Source organism: Mesoplodon densirostris, chromosome 9 (assembly GCF_025265405.1).
Source record: "Mesoplodon densirostris isolate mMesDen1 chromosome 9, mMesDen1 primary haplotype, whole genome shotgun sequence".
Taxonomy (NCBI): Eukaryota; Metazoa; Chordata; class Mammalia; order Artiodactyla; family Ziphiidae; genus Mesoplodon; species Mesoplodon densirostris.
Genome location: NC_082669.1, coordinates 99,989,464 through 100,007,277, shown reverse-complemented (window position 1 = coordinate 100,007,277; position 17,814 = coordinate 99,989,464). Strand labels below are relative to the sequence as shown.

At 43.1% G+C, this 17,814-nt stretch overlaps 1 protein-coding gene across 2 annotated transcripts in view; it reads right to left on the bottom strand.

Moving 5' to 3' along the window:
- Positions 1-17,814, bottom strand: part of TBXAS1 (thromboxane A synthase 1) — a 161,124-nt gene that overhangs the window by 118,878 nt on the left and 24,432 nt on the right. For both annotated transcript variants that reach the window (XM_060108022.1, XM_060108023.1), the window contains exons 2-3: positions 5,089-5,182; positions 2,370-2,422 (exon numbers count right to left, since the gene is read on the bottom strand). In XM_060108022.1, the coding sequence (XP_059964005.1) occupies positions 2,370-2,422; positions 5,089-5,182 (147 nt within the window). The remainder of the gene's footprint in view (positions 1-2,369; positions 2,423-5,088; positions 5,183-17,814) is intronic.

Here is a 17,814-nt window from a genome sequence, read left to right as displayed (position 1 = left end):
CTCTATGATTTAAGTTTTCTTGAAACGAAAAGGGTACCTTGTGTTAAAGTTGGGGGTGAAAGTTGATTGGACATCCTGTCGTCAAGGAAATCAGTTGTTTCTCTCTCTCTCTCACTCACACACACACACACACACACCACCACCACCACCATCACCACCACACAATCCACCAGTTAATGCAGTGCCATTTAAACTCTTCATCTGACATTTAAAAATTATTTTAAAATACCCAAGGGCTGTACTCTGAAAATCTGTACAGAAGTACTCCAGGGAGGTAATTCCTAGAACTCAAACTCAGGAAGGCCTTCTTCTAATTCTGGGGAAGCCACCGTCCTTCTGAGTCAGTGCTGTGTCTCAGAAATGTATGAGACAGTCTCCAAGGTCAATATCAAGTCAACTGCAGAATGAGACTGTTGGAAAGATAAGTTCTTGAGTATCTATTATGCTTAAAGCAGGAAGCTATGAACTAAAAAAAAAAAAAAAAAAAAGTAAGTGAAGACCAAGCTAAAAGGGGTCTTAGAGAGTGAGGTGGAGTGCCCTATTACTAAAAATATGCAACGGGCCTCCCTGGTGGCGCAGTGGTTGAGAGTCCGCCTGCCGATGCAGGGGATACGGGTTCGTGCCCCGATCTGGGAGGATCCCATATGCCGCGGAGCAGTTGGGCCCGTGAGCCATGGCCTCTGGGCCTGCGCGACCGGAGCCTGTGCTCCACAACGGGAGAGGCCGCGACAGTGAGAGGCCCGCATACCGCAAAAAGAAAAAAAAAAAAAATATGCACCATCTCCCCACTCTTCCATTAGAGGAATACATCTCCCTGCTCCATCAGTGTCAGGCTTGGCCAAGTCACTTGCTTTGGCCTCACTGCATGCAGAGTGTGCTTTCTGCCTTGACTTTGGGTTTGGCCATATAACTTGGTTTGGCCAATAGAATGTTAGCAGAAACTTAAAATGTTGTTGCATTTTGGGGCTTGCTCTCTTGACCCTTTGCCTTCACTGTGAGAAGAGCCTGCCCTGGCTTGCCTGCCATTACAAGGAGGATGAGAAGTGTGGAGCACAGCTGCCCCAGCTGGGCCTGGCCTAGATGAGCCACCTCCCTAGCTGAACCTGCACCAGGAAGCCCAGCTGAGCTTCCCAGCCAGGCGAGCTTAGATCAGCCAATTCCAGCCAACCCTTAGGCACATGATCAGTAATAACTTACTGTGTTTAAATCACTGCATTTGGGAGTAGTTTGTTATCCAGGAATAACAAACTAATCAGAGACCATCTAGTAGAATATCTTCATGTACTACCTTTGCAGTGTTACATAGTAAACCAAAGAGTGATAGCAAACTAAGGAGAACCTGGCCAAAACCATGGATCTCCTGGCATTTCCACAAAGAATACAAGTGAATCCCTTTTGAAAATCAACACTGGGAGAACAAGCGTCACGTCGTATGGATAGAAGGGCTCACAAACCACTGGACCCCATTAGGATATACAGTAGGGACACCACAGAACTTTGCTGCACCGAAAAAAGTTATCAGAGACCTGAAAATCTGGAAAAGAGCTACCAAAAATCATCCATCCAGTAGCTGAGGGAAGCTGCATGAGAAAAGACTAAAATGTCTAGGACTCCAGTGTGGAAGGATGTGTGCTGAGAATCAGTATGATTCAAGTCTGTTAAGTCTTGAATAGGGTAAATGGTCTGATCATGGGTTTGTCAGATTCTCGAATTTTCTTTTTAAGGAAGCATACTCTGAAGCAGAAAGAGGGAAAATACCGGAAAAATAAGGGGAAGGCCTATATTACTTTACATGGCCGAGAATTAGGGTGACCATGTGACCCAGTATATCCAGGTCAGTCTTAGTTTCTGCTGTTAGTTTCTGCTGTTGTCCTGGGGTAATTAGGAATGGCACCCCCTTTAACTTTCAAACGTGTACTGTGTCAGATAATAGATTATATGGCCATAGAGCTGACAGCGTATTTTACCCATAGGGTTGAACAAAACGGGTCCAAGTGAGGTTTAGATAAGTTCATGGGGAAAGACTTGCCAAGGGTTGTCAAGGCAAATTAGACTGAGGTGTGGAGGGCCATTGTGTCCTTTGCAGCACACCTTCGGCACAGTGGTGAGAGATGGTCAAGGCACCCAGGGCCTGACTCAGATGGTCAGGGTTTAGAGGCTGGGAAGTGGTGCTCTTCAGGCTAGCACCGTGCACACTGGGGATGCCTGGGGTCTTCTCTAGGAGCCCTGTCTATACTGCTGGGCACTCGCTTTGTGGATCCTCAAAAGTGATAAACACATGCAACATTCCTATGCTTGTCATTCCTTCCATATCAATTCAACACACACAAATCAAAATATATGGTAGAAGAATGGAGTTTCCCTCTTACCCACTCAGAGGTCCGTATTGCTTTCTGAGCTCCATCTGGCTTTCCCAGAAACCCTGCAGAAAACACAGCACTGTAGTAAGAATCAGATGAAACACCATTTCAAATATTCAAACTATTTCAGAAAGAAAGTCTGGAATAGTGAGAACACAGTTACATAAACAATAAAAAATAATTGAAGTTATATTGTTTTCAAGTACTTTGGAGTATTAGAATAAACTAGTTGCGTGAACAAACAATATTGCCAAGAGAAAGTCTCAGTCAGCTCTGCTTTAACGGACGGAAGAGATCATCTGTACTTATCCTGTTTTTGTATAATTGCTGCTAAAATGTTTGGAAATTGTTTGCTTTCTCAACTATGTTCACATTCTCCTCTGCAATTTGGTTTATATGATTATTATTTGGGGCGAAGCCTCTTTTCACAGCCACTATATGCGTAAACGTCTGCTGAGTGTACCCAAATTATCACAAATTCTGAATTATGATCCAAGTTAAATTTTAACTAAAATCAACATATTCAAAGCATAAGAACCTTAGAGCGACTTTATATGTTAGACACACTTTGGGGTGGGAAAGAAGGATTCCTGGAGATATACATGGGGTGGAGGGCCAGAAAATGCTAGACGCATTGTGCTGTAGGGGTGGAGTATGTGTACAGATATACACAGGGGGATGGTGCGGGTGAAGGCTTGGAGATGGCTGGATCCATCGTGTGGTGGGAAAGAAGTAAACATGAAAATATTCTCGGGTTGGGATGGAGCCAGAGGACAGGAAAACGCTCTAGACTTGTGCTGTGGGAATGGAGTGGTCAGGCAGATATACGACGTGTGGGTGAGAGTAGAGAGTTGGGGGGTAGAAGAGGTGGATGCTCTGAATGGAAATCCGTCCCAGGCTCATTAAATCTAGCTACGCCGTCTAAGCTTGCCGTCTATCAAAGAAAGCTCACGTGACTGTAGAAACGGTCAATGAAATAACTATGTTCTAGCAAGAACTTGGCAGGGTTTGCAGCTACAAGGATGACGGGCAGAAAAGGAGCATATGTGGAAATTATCCAGAGGCAGGGCACAGCGTTCTTGTCACATCGACGGGGATACAGCTTTCCTCAAAATGTTGAGGCTAAAGTAATTACTCGACTGAAGGCAACTGATCATTTCCCCCCAGAAATATGTGACATTTATTTGCTTTAATTTCCTATCTGGTTTGTTGTTCTGTTTTGGTACTTAGAAATGTCTTCACACTTGCTCCAAGGAGCTCATGGGGAGCCTTGAGGAGATGCTGTTTGTGGGCTGAAAGTTGTGGCCTGGCCACCCCTGAGCTAGAGAGGAAAGGAGGAGGTGTTTTAAAAAAATGCTGGGAACAGAGAAACAGCAATAAAGAGTGGAAAGGGGTGTTGGACTGAGAAAGGGACAGAAAGGAACAGAAGAGAAACTGAGACGGGAAGGAAAAAGGACAGAAATAGCCTGTTATTTTCTATCTAACGCCGAGGGCCAGCCTTTCCGGGGGCAGGGGTGGGGAAATCCTAAAGAGATCGTAAGGGGACATTATCAGGATTGGCCCCAATTTCATCCTTCCTGCCTTTGTTTGGCTCAGTGGCTCTTCACATGCAGGATCTGTAGGCTCCTGGTGTTGGGTCTGGGGGCAGCACCCCCAGGAGTTAGCAGAATAAATCATCTGGCTTCTGAGAAAACCCAACGTGAGAAAAAAAAGTAACCTTCGAAGATAGAGTCCTGGGCCCCTATCTCCAAATGCCCTCTGGCATTTCCACTTCCATGTTACTTTGCAAATCAAAGGCACCTCCTTAAACCAGCCGACCTCCCAACCTTTGATTTTTGTCAACTCACGGCCATTCTCCCTTGAATCCTCCACACCTAATTGGCCACAAGAGTTACTAATTTTGCCCCCGCTGTTCTTCTCTTTCGCTCTCATCTCCACCCGGCCCAAGCCCTCACCACTTCACATCCAGACCTCAACAGCAGTTGGATTCTACAGACCTGACCTAAATCTTCCCCCTTGCAGAGAAATCTTCCTCTTCGGTGTCCTCCTCCCCACTTCTATGCACCAGAGATGGGACACGCACAGTTCTTCACTTGCCTTTCTGGACTGTCAGTGATCTAGCCTGTCTCTCTCTCTCTCTCTCTCTCACTCACTCACACACACACACACACAGCGGTGTTCCCTGGCACTCCCCAATCTCCTCTTTCTAGTCCAGGCTGCTTCCCAAGCTGTGCCCTCTTTCTCACATGGTGCAATCACACACGTCATTGCTCCCCACCTGGTGTGTGTGTACTTGTCTTTGTGTCTATCGCTCCTGCAGACTCCCTCCTCCAGGAAGTCCTCCAGGATGACTCTAGCCCTGACAGAACTCCCTCTCCTCTGAAGGACAACCGCATGCTACCATCTCTACCACCCATGCTAGCGCTAGGGCATGGGCAACTTCTACTTCTTCCACATTCCAGGGCCTGGCACACCTTAGACACTCATTAATTGGGTTTTTGGATGAATAAATGGATGCCAGGACTCAGTATGTATCGATGAGTGATCAGTGAGGGATCATTCTCATCACATAAGAATTGATGCAAGCAGAGGAAGGCTCATCCCGTGGCGCCTTCGCACGTAGACCTCCCTGGGTGTGGGCGACCTAGACGAGAGCAATGCTTTGTGGGTAAAGCTGCACTGGGCTCAGAGCATCTTATGCCGAAAGACAGTGGAAGGCAGCCCTTACCTGGCGGAAAAATGTCAAGTTTCCAATAAAAGGAGAAGCCTTGGGATGTCTGATGCCCAACTTCTCTAGTCTTGAAAATGCTGATGTGGAGTACCTGAGGGGAAAAGCACATTTTCAAAACCAAGACACAGGTTTACATTCACACTTCTGGCCCTGTTAGAAATCAGAATTATTGAGTTCACCAGAAGTAAGGGTAGAGAAAGTTTCCAGTTGACAGCATCTAAGGACTGAAGAGGTGGAGGCCTAGAGGTGAGGGAGTGGCATGAATAGAGCTCAGTAAACTCCTCCTGATAACAGGCTTGAGATCAAGTCATCCTCAGATCTCTTAGCTGGAAGTCCGCTTAGAGATGATGTAGCACAAATGCCCCTTCCCCACCTACAATTTCCGTCAGTAAATTTTTTTAAATTAATTAACTAATTAATGTAGGCTGCGCTGAGTCTTAGTTGAGGTGCGCTGGATCTTCCTTGCGTCATGCGAACTCTTAGTTGCGGCATGTGTGCGGGATCTAGTTCCCCCACCAGGGATCGAACCCGGGGCCCCTGCATTGGGAGCGCGGAGTCTTACCCACTGGACCGCCAGGGAAGTCCCAGTAAATTTTTTTTAAAACTGCACCTTGGGAATTCCCTGGCAGTCCAGTGATTAGGACTCTGCAATTTTACTGCCTAGGGTCTGGGTTCAATCCCTGGTTGGGGAACTAAGATTCCACAAGCCGTGCAGCGTGGGCAACCCCCCCCCCCAAAAAAAACCAACCAAACTGCACCTCTCCCCACTTCAGCTCCTCGGCCTTTAAATCTACCATGAACAATTGTCTTACAAGGCAAAGCAAAAAAAGTAACAATGGCAAAAATCAGTTCCCTGTGCAAATATGTGGTTTTCCTTGGTCAAAACTGACCCCTGGACATATCCCTCATCACATTCCATGGCCTAATAGAGAAAAATTAAAAATAGGGATGGAAGGGACACACCATGGAGACAAGACCTCATCAGCAACCACTTACAAACTCTTTATGTCTGTTTTCATGGCCTGAAACCATATGGGGAGCATATTTTCCTTACCCCAAATCAGGAAACGTGGCCCGACAGATTTCTGTGCCACTTTCCAGGAGAAAGCGGCAGTCTGAGAAGTGCAGTGTGGCTGTCAAAACATTGGAATTACTAGGATATTTCAACAGTTTATGGGAACAGAGGGATAACATAGTGAAAGTCAGAATTGGCTTAGAAAAACTTGGACATATGGCTGTAATCCCTAATCAGTCAGCCAATTAGGTCAAAAGTTCAGTTAGTTCAGAAAAATTAATGAGTCAGACTGGGTGTTTAGCATCATGCAAAGATCAGCCAAATCTCAATTTAAGAGCAAGGAAAAAATATAGAGAATATTCATATAGCCAGACTTCATAGGAGTACTGGAACTTAAAAAACCCCACTGCTCTAAGACTCACTTATCATTAGAAAGATGGAATGTTTGCTGTAGACTTGGACCTTCCCCTTGGCTGCCTGCTGTCCAATAAGGAGCACTTAAAATAAGAACATTTCAATGAATACTCAAATAGTCAGGGAAATGACAACAGGTTAACTGTTTTGTGTTATTCTGAGCAAAGCATCTACCTTTAAAGTGGTCACAGGGAGAGCCAAGCCAGGGCAGAAAGGGAAAGCGGGTTCTCCTCCCAGTTTTCCCGAGCAAGGTTTCCACCATATCAGCTGCGTTATTGGGTTTGAATGAATCCCCAGGACATCACATGTAAGTCCACGTTCAAGTGTAATTACAAACCACACTCAAGAGCCATGTGTGAATTACATGGATTAGTCATGCCAACATTCCTCTTCATTAGTGTGTATGCCAAAGGTTGACAGCAGAGTGTGTAAGTTATTCAAGTAGACTATGATGTTTTAAATAACCCCCTTCACGTGTAAGAGGAAAGACCAGAGGAGACTTAGCAGTCCACTTAACACTCCCTTCAACATCCTCAAGTCTGGTTTCTAGTTCATTTTTTCACCAGTTTTTGTGAATTATTTTCTAAATGTAATCTCTAATGGGTAGAAAGAAATATGTCGATCTTGGGCCACGTAATTACATCTTAATTTTGTAATTAGATGTCTTGATTGTCTAATTAAAGGACAAGAAGTCTGTGCCTAATTACACATGCTAATTATCATGCAAGCCCATGCCCTAATTATGTAACTCCACTTACAAAAATACCACTGTGTGTCTCTGCACAAAATTCAGACATTTCCAAGCATATGGCATCAGCAGAGAATGTTCTGGACACAACCAGAAACTTCAGTTTGCAGCCTGGAGTCAAGTATAGAACTTAAACGTCTTCAGCTAGGAATTGGCCAAATGTTGCCATCAGTAACTAGAGGCCTTGAACTAAAATCTGCAGGGAGAGATCACTGTCTCCAGACTTCTGAGCAAAATTGCAAAGTGGGTTCCATTTGCTCCCACTTACTTCTCTGCATCCATGTTTCATATTCTCTGGTCCCAGGCTCCTCTCTGTCTCAACAGGCTCCTAAACCAGAATCCATGGACTTCAGGAGTTAGGGGTTGAATTGTGTCAACCCCCCCCCCCACTGCACCCCTGTAAAATAAGTTGAAGTCGGGCCTCCCTGGTGGCGCAGTGGTTGAGAGTCCGCCTGCCGATGCAGGGGATACGGGTTCGCGCCCCGGTCTGGGAGGATCCCATATGCCGCGGAGCGGCTGGGCCCGTGAGCCATGGCCGCTGAGCCTGCGCGTCCGGAGCCTGCGCGTCCGGAGCCTGTGCTCAGCAACGGGGGAGGCCACAACAGTGAGAGGCCCGCATACCGAAAAAAAAAAAATAATAATAAGTTGAAGTCCTAACCTCCAGTATCTCAGAAAATTACCTTATTTGGAGATAGGGTGGCTGCAAATGTAATTAAAGATGAGGTCATACGGAAGTAGAGTGGACCCCTAATCCATTACGGCTGGTGTCCTCATAAGAGGATGCCACGTGAAACATGGAGACACAGGGAGAATGCCATGTGATGACAAAGGCGGAGATTGGAGCTACATGGCTGCAAGCCAGGAAACGCCAAAGGTTGTCAGCAAACCACTGGAAGCTAGGAAGAGACAAGGAAGGATTGTTCCCTACAGATTTCAGAGGGAACATGGTCCTGCAAAAACCTTGATTTCAGACTTCTGGCTTCCAGAACTGTGAGACAACAAACTCTGGTATTTTCAGCCCAGTTTGTGTTACTTTGTTATGGCAGCTCTAGGAAACTGGTACACCAGGAATACCCATGAATGAGTTTTAGAGAGTCAATGAAAAAATAATTTTTTTAAATGTCTCCTGTTACCTTAAAAATTGTCATTGTGGGGGGCTTCCCTGGTGGCACAGTGGTTAAGAATCCGCCTGCCAATGCAGGGGACACGGGTTTGAGCCCCAGGCCGGGAGGATCCCACATGCTGCGGAGAAGCTGAGCCCATGCGCTGCAACTGCTGAGCCTGCGCTCTAGAGCCCATGTGCCTGGAGCCCGTGTTCTGCAGCAGGAGAGGCCACCGCAATGAGAAGCCCACACACCACAACGAAGAATAGCCCCTGCTCCCCGCAACTGGAGAAAGCCCGCACGCAGCAACGAAGACCCAACACAGCCAAAAATAAATAAATAAATATATTATTTTTTTAATTGTCATTGTGAAAGAAATTTATTTTTTATGTCAAATTGGGCCATTAAGTCCTGAGCCATCAAAAAAGTGCTGGTGGCCAGGGATGCTAGTAAATCAGGTAATATGCAGACATCATGCAGCCACCATGTTGCGATTTTTAGAATAGCTTCTCTTTGATGGGAACTAATGCAAGTGTGTTCCACAATTATGAACATGAACATCTGTCATTGCTTACATTAAGGATACTTAAGTTGGAAAACGACAACGGAAAGGATATGTAGTAGCTTCAGATAGCATCCTTTGGTTTTACTTCTACAACCAAAGTACTCAGTTATCCCTATAGGATACAAATCCTGCAGTACCAGTGGTGCTCCTTCTACTGTCCATTCTCAACATAAATGGAACCACATGGGATCATTTTCAACATAAGAAATTCCCCAATACTTTGTCTTCCCCAAGACAAAGCCCTTTCTTGATGCATTCAGCAAGAGCGGTCAGCCCATCACTTAGCCCAAGAAGCCACTCATGATAAATTGGGGGACATTTTGATAAATTGTGTATTAAAGAGATGAACTGATTGAGGTTGGAGCCAAAGTAGAAAAGAGTCAAACGATGGCTTGTCCTCCAAGAGTCCCTCATTGTGTATCTTAAGCAGCGGCCATAGAGGAGTTGGTTTCTCTCTTGTGTGCTTCTGGGAACAGCCAGCTCCTCAGCCCATTCATTATGTCTTCACAATCCCTATCAAAGAATGTCTACTTAGTGAGCTGCTTTTGGAAATTTCAGCGGCTATTTATATTTTTGAAATGGTGAAAGATTCTTTTGGCAAATATCAATTTTCCTGGGACAAAAATCACGGTGTTCCAGGAAGAGGTAAAGCCCGGGAGGTGCGAGGTAACCCACCTGTCCCAACTTTGAAGGAGAGAATCCCTTTGTCATGGTTACTCTACGCTTGGTGACATGCACGACCATTAAAGGTTTTGCCAGCAATTCCATAAAAGGTTGTGACCACATCAGAAACTTTATTAGACAAGGGCTTAAATTTTTGCCTCTTCAAAAGATTTTAAGACATGGGAGCTGAAGATGAGGTTTGCTAGCTTTCCAGAAGATGAATCTTAAAATGCTTGACAGAAATTTGAGCAAAAAAATATAGAAATATTAGGGAGAAAGCCTACCCTCATTTTATTATAATTATAGTTTTTCTGAGTATATTTTATATATATATGAGATCCTATATATTTCCACTTTTTCCATTTACCATAAGGAAAAAAATCTCCATGTTATGAATCCTTTATGAATACTATTTTTATGGCTATATATTCCTCTTGTGGACATATCATAATTTACTAAACTATTTTTATTGTTACATATTTAGGGTGCTTTCAATTTTTTAGTTGATTTAAGTTATGCCACAACAATAAACATCTCTATGCGTCAAGCTCTTCTGGCACTTTACACATGAAGCTTATCCAGATCTGAAATCCCTGAGTCACTGGTTTTAAACACTGGCATGCAATGCCAAATTGCTTTCCAGAGAGTTTGTCCCAGTTAGTCTCAGTGTCAGTGTATCCATTTCACCAAATACTCTCATAAAGTTTTTCCAAATTTTGTAGACACATCAGTATATCTCAATGTCTGCATTTTTTTTTCATTCCTAGAGAGAGAACATTTTTTGCCATCCCTTGTCCTCCAGCTTAAAAAATATTTCCCAACCTTGAAATTACTCTTTCTTTTTCCCCTTTATTCCCACCACAGTTTATCTAGGTGGCAGGCAGGATTGTGCTACACCAATTGGTTAAAGAATTAGTTGGGAAATGAGCAGTCATCAATAGGTGACTGTGAGTTGACTCCAAGCACACATTTGGGCAGGGAGAGGAGGATTAGCAGATGAATTCTGAACAGACTTTCTTTAGAAAATAACTAGCTACAGTCTTGTTAGTTGACTTTAAGTTCTGTTTCCTTCTTCCTTGCCCCATTCTTCTCCTACAACGACAATTAAAGAAACTATATAGAAATTGCTTCAGTCATGCCTCAAGACAGGAGTTCTTGAAAATAGAGTTTCCATATGAGGTCTTCTCAGTTCCCCTTTTAGCACCTCATCTTTCTTTTCACATCCTCATCTTCATGTTCAGTGCCCTCTCTTGACCTTGCTCTCAGGGCTGGAAACTATGTAGTGTACATTCATTCATGTGTCAGTTAGTAGCAGTTAGTAGCAGTTAGGTTAGCTCCTAACATCCTGCAAACCAGAATGTTCATTAACTAATTTATAAGAGTAGGTGTCCTTTTCCAGGAACAAGAAACGGATGTATCTACTCAGAGCACCTCCTTTTCAGGTACTTGAGAAGCCAAATCAATCATCAGAGGATGATGTGTTAAGCCAGGTTCTACAGTAAGAGGTGGCCCATCAGAACAGATAAGTCATTGAGACCCTGGGAAAAATAATCTTGCCCCACAGCTGAGTGCACCTCTATAAAGGGTTGGCAAAGAGACAGTGTGCTTGCTGCACCACCCCTCTCTGCCCAGTGATTTATAATGCTGCCTCCATCATACACCTCCGTAAGACAGGTGCTTGAGTCTATTCTGGTCCATTTGTCTGACTTATGCCAATGCCTCACTATTATAACTCTATTACACCTTTTTATGTAGAGAGTATATAGTATAGAGAAAGTATATCTTACTTTCTCATATTAATTTTAGAATCAGTCTAGTTTGATGAAAAATCCTGTTGGAATTTTTATTGGAATTGCATTACATTTATCAATTAGTACCAATGTTATTACAACACTGAGTCTTCTCATCTGTGTATATGTTATATCTCTCCATTGATTCATTCTCTGTCTTAGTAACGTTTTGTAATTTTACTCACAGAGAGTATCTTTTTGCTGTTTACATATATTGGTTATTTTTATTGCTCATGTGTAGGAACACCATTTGTTTTTTTATGCCCATCTTGTAATCATGATCCTGCTAAACTTTCTTATTAGTTCTTCTGGTTTACATGTGGATTCTCTTTGATATCTTATGCTGACAATTCTACTTTATGCAAATAATATCAGTTTATTCTTTTTTTTCCTAATCCTTTTGTCTCACTTTTCATTTTCTTATCACATTGGCTGCGACCTTTAGTACAGTGTTTAAAAGATACAGTAAGAGAGAACATCTTTTTCTTATTTCTGACTCTTTGGGGATGTATCTAATGTTTGTTTGTTTGTTTGTTTTGCCATACGTGGACCTCTCACTGCTGTGGCCTCTCCCGTTGCAGAGCACAGGCTCCGGACACGCAGGCTCAGTGGCCATGGCTCACGGGCCCAGCTGCTCCGCGGCATGTGGGATCTTCCCGGACCGGGGCACAAACCTGTGTCCCCTGCATCGGCAGGTGGACTCTCAACCACTGCGCCACCAGGGAAGCCCCTAATGTTTTAAAATTAAGATTTTACTGTAGATTTTTAACAGATATCCCTTATTGGGTTAAGGACATTTCTTCCATTCCTAGTTTTCTTGGAAAAGTTTTCCTTGATTAGTCTTGCTATAGGTTTGTCTATTTAATCTTTTCAAAGCACCAACTTTTTACTTTTGTTGATCATTTCTAGTTTTCTCTCTTTTGCTGTTGTCTAGTTCATTATTTTATGCACATTTTTTATTATGATCTTCCTACTATTTTCTTTGGGTTTACTCTTTGTTTTGTGTGTGTGTGTATGTGTTTTCTTTTAGCTTCTTTCTAAAAAAATTTATTTATTTATTTATTTATTTTTGCTGGGCGCAGGCTTTCTCTAGTTGTGGCGAGTGGGAGCTACTCTTCATGGCGGTGTGTGGGCTTCTCGTTACAGTGGTTTCTCTTGTTGTGGAGCACGGGCTCTAGGTGCGTGGGCTTCAGTAGTTGTGGCACGAGGGCTCAGTAGATATAGCTCGCAGGCTCTAGAGCGCAGGCTCAGTAGTTGTGGCACACGGGCTTAGTTGCTCCGCAGCATGTAGGATCTTCCTGGACCAGGGCTTGAACCCACGTCCCCTGCACTGGCAGGCAGATTCTTAACCACTGTGCCACCAGGGAAGTCCCTCCTTTAGCTTCTTAACATTTTGGCTCACTTATTTTCAATATTATTTTGTTTTTAATAAATGCTTTTAAGGATATAAATCCCCTCTTATTACTTCTTTAGCTGCATCCCACACATTTTGAAATGTAGTACTTTAGTTGTCTGGTAGTTTCATTCTAATAAGAGACTCCTGAATATAAAATGTGCTGTAAGATGCACACAAGCAAAACTCAGTGGGACGGATATTTTGGAGTTGAAAGACTTTCCCATTGCTTTTCAATTCTGTCCATCTCTATCCATGAAATTAAGTAACAGTCATTTATAATTTGTTCCTAAAGACCCAGAAAAGGAGACTTCTTATAATCTTCACTCCTCTGGGGAAGAAAAGGAGGACTACTGTGAAGTTCTTTCCCCAGTAAGTACCCCCAAAACAGTCATTGTAGTTAGTAGTCTGACAACAACTTTGTCACAGCACAAGAAAAATACATTTATATAGACAAAGAGAGGTATATGATTATTATAATTTATAATAATTTTTAATCTTTCTTACGTACCAGGGACAGTGCCAAGAACTTTTTATACATTGTCTTGCCAACAATTATATAGAGGTAGAAATAAATATTCTTCTCATATTACTGATTAGGAAATTAATACTTAAGGAGATTGATTAGTGTGCCCAAGGTGGCAGTGCTGCTAAGTGACTGAGTCAAGAGTTGTCACATTTCAAACAGGTGCTGTGTGAACTCCACTAACCTGTTTCTTTCTGTCCTCTAAGCTAAGATGTTGTTGATAAACCACTGCATGAGAACATGGCAGAGAATATACTGAGAACAAAGGCAGGTTTCTTAGAAACCAAAGGTATAATAATAACAGATACTAATTAACCGATGACCATGATGAGAGAGAAAGAGAGCCTTTGTCTTTCTAAAGCCAATGGCTTCACTTCTGCTTTTACTCAGAATTCTCAACTGTTTCTTCTTTCTGTTGCATCAATTTCTCCCTCTCTACTGGATCACTGCTCTCAGCATACAAACATATTCTAGTGTCTTCCATCCACGGAAAAAAGCAAACTACTTTGATTCCAGCCATTGCCTTAGTTTTTCTTTTTTCTTCCCAGTAAAATCCCTTAAAAGCATTATCTAGACATGTTCTCTTCCCTTCTATAGCCATCGTCTCTTCATCTTCCCAGGTAAGCTTCTGCACCTACCACTTCACCAGAACTGCCCTTGTCAAAGTCAGCCATGGTTTTGATCTTGTCAATCCAATAATTTCTTGCCAGTTCTTTTTCTTTTTTACTAGCTTCTCAGCAGCATTTCGACACAGATGAACATTTCCTTCTTCCTGAAACATTCTCTTTTCTTGGCTTCATGACATCACTCCTCAGGGGCTGATCCTCAGAGGAGTCTTTTCTGGCTCCTTTCCTTCTATTAGTCCCATCACTTTCAACACCATCTATATGTCAGTAACGTCCATATTTCTATCTCCAGCTCCATTCTCTCCACTGATCTCATCTTTATCCAGACATCACCTTGGCTGCACCTTTTTGATGTGTATTAGGCATTTTAAACTTAACATACCTAAATCTGAACCCAATTTCCCCCCTAAAGCTCTTTCTCCTCTTTCACCTCTGTATCACTGTTACAACCACAACCCACCAACTGCTCAAGCCAGAAACCTTTGAGACATGGTAGAGTGTGTAATTATTTAAAATATGACAATCCCTCCCAGTTGGAGGATTATACATCTCTACCCTGTTTACATAAGGCTGATCACGTGACTTTCTTTGGCCAACTGAGCATGAAAAGACACCATGTGCGCTATGTCCAAGCAGAAGCTCTGAGAGCAACACATGATGAGCCATTTGTCCTTTTCCCTCTGCCATGAGGCCAGTAGTCTCCCAGCTGAGAGCTGTTCCCGAAGCCTGGGCTCTGCAATGAAGATGATGAGGAGCAAAGAAGGAAGTGGTCCATGATAGACATTTAGCATGACCAAGAAATAAATATGTGGGCTTCCCTGGTGGCACAGTGGTTGAGAGTCTGCCTGCCGATGCAGGGGATGTGGGTTCATGCCCCGGTCTGGGAGGATCCCACGTGCCGCGGAGCGGCTGGGCCCGTGAGCCATGGCCGCTGGGCCTGAGAGTCCAGAGCCTGTGCTCCGCAACGGGAGAGGCCACAACAGTGAGGCCCGCGTACCGCAAAAAAAAAAAAAAAGAAAAAAGAAAGAAATATTTGTTGATGTAAATCACTGAGATTTGTTGAGTGCATGAAGGGAATCTGTTATTACCCAGGCAGAACTTACTTGAAGCTGACTGATATTAGACATGCTTAATTCTTCTCTTTTATTTTTCATACTTTACATACGATCTATCAGCAAATACATTTAGCTCCATCTTCCAATTAGCTCCGTCTCCATATCTGCCCACTTCTCTCCATCTCTTCTACTTCTATCCTGGTACAAGCCCATAAGGAGGGTTATTTGCTAGTGTCTTGCATATGCATTTATCCACCGATCCATCAAATTTGCTTCTGGGAATTTGTTCTACACATATACGTGAACATAAATATGTACAGGGGTATTTAGCGTGTTTATAATGCAAAAGATTGGAAACAACCTACATGCCCATCTGTTTGGGACTGTTTAAATAAATTATGATGCATCCATTCATAGTATACTATGCAACGAAGATGGAAAGCCATCAAGATACAATATTACATGAAAATAGTAAGATGCAGAAAATTGAGTTTAGCATGTTTCCATTTATGTAAAAAAATGGGGAGAGAAAAATAACTATTTGTATAAGCTTGTACGTTTATTAAAAATATCTCTATAAGTCTAAATAAGTTAATTACAGAGGTTACCAGTTGTACAGATGGAACTGTGGGGATGAGAATGGGGCAGGAAGGAGATGTTTAGTTTGATGTTTTAGTACAGAAATGCAAAAGTAGGCAAAATAGTAAAATGAATTCCCAGGTACCTACCACTCTCTTTAACAATTATCAACTTGTGACCAACCTCGTCTCAGCTTTACTCCCCCCGCAACTCATGCCCAGATTTTTCTGAAGCAAATCCATGACATCAAATCATTCCAACTGTAAATATTTCCGTGCCCTTTACTAAAATATAAGGACTCTTTCAAAAAAATAACCACAGTATCATTATCACAATTCAAAATAAAAATAGTTCCTTAGTATCCTCAAATATCTAGTCAGTGTTTAAATTTCCCCAATTGTCTCACAACTTTTCTTTACAGTATGTTTGTTGAGTGAGGATCTAAATAAGGGCCATATGTTCGTAATTGGGTCAGATGCCTCTGAAGTATGTTTAAGTCTCTAAATTCTCCTTCCAATCCCACCCCCCCCATTTTCCCTATGCATTTTTACACAACAAAACCAGGTGGTGTCTCGTAGGGTTTCCCACGGTCTGAATTATGCTGGTTGCTTCCCATGGTGTAGATTAACCCGTTCTTCAGTCCTAGTAGCTGAATCTAAACCACTGGTTCCCGAATTTGTCTGAAGCTGGAGGAGCTTCGAAGACTTCCCATGCCTGTGTCCCATCCGCCCCACGCCCCCCTCACGCCCCACCCCCAGGTGGTGACTTCACTGCCTAAGGTGTGACTTGGGCTTTGGCATCTTAAAAAGATCCTCAGGTGTTTCCAGTGTTCAGCCAAGTTTGAAAACCACTGATCCAGAGGCTTTTTCTGCAAGACTTCTCCACAGGAGGTTCACAATCTACTTGTCTCTTTTATTATGAATTTAGCAGCTGTGAGGATTAGCACCTAAATCTATTCATTCACCAGGGGCTGCAAAGTGGTGATATTTCTTCATTTATTAGCTAGAATAATTCTGAATTTACCCTCCTCTGCTAAGGACAGTTCACATAAGAAAAGTAGGATCAGGCTTCCCTGGTGGCTCAGTGGTTGAGAGTCCGCTTGCCGATGCAGGGGACACGGGTTCATGCCCCGGTCTGGGAAGATCCCACATGCCACGGAGCGGCTGGGCCCGTGAGCCATGGCCGCTGGACCTGCACGTCCGGAGCCTGTGCTCCGCAACAGGAGAGGCCACAACAGTGAGAGGCCCGCGTACAGCAAAAAAAGAAAAAAGAAAAAAAAGAAAAGTAGGATCAATGCTTGATTCTTTCCTTTTATTGTTAGTTTTCAAAATAATGAGTTGATTCTATAACATCTTACATTGGGTACACATGCTATTTTTGTATCATTATGAACTCATCAATTTAAACATACTTGATGTGTTTTGATCCATTGCAATGGTTATTTTTTTCGTCAGGTTGTGCCATCTTTGGATAGTGGGAGCATGTGTAAGTTTGTTCCCGAGTACTTTTTGGGAGAACAGCTTCCCCACTCTCTGAATGACAAGTTGTTCCAGGTACATCTTGTACATTTCTTGCCCCAGACCTGAATCAGCCATTATCCCGAGAAACTCTGTTTCCTTTTAGTGGAAAATGATATCTAGGGACCATAATAGGAAGAAGACTTTCCACTGTATTTCTTGGTAATACTTCATGATATCATGTTTGAGATTTCAGCCATGTGGATGCCTATTCAAAAACTTTAATAGATTTTGAAACTTGTGAATTGAATCCTTTGTAATTAGAATGATTTTAAATGTATTAGTGGCACATTACATAAAAGATCAATATGGTGAATCCTATCAGAAAGTTAAGGAATTGTTTCAGTAAATTAATCTTTCCCAACAATTCGTTACCTATTGTTGCTCTAACAAATAACCCCACACTTGGTGGTTTAAAATAACACAATGTGGGCTTCCCTGGTGGCGCAGTGGTTGAGAGTCCGCCTGCCGATGCAGGGGACACGGGTTCGTGCCCTGGTCCGGGAAGATCCCACATGCCGCGGGGCGGCTGGGCCCGTGAGCCATGGCCGTTGAGCCTGCGCGTCCGGAGCCTGTGCTCCGCAACGGGAGAGGCCACAACAGTGAGAGGCCCACATACCGCAAAAATAAAATAAAATAAAATAAAATAAAATAAAATAACACAATGTATTATCTTTCAGTTCTGGGGGCCAAAAGTCCGAAATCAGTCTCACTAGTCTGAAGTTGAGG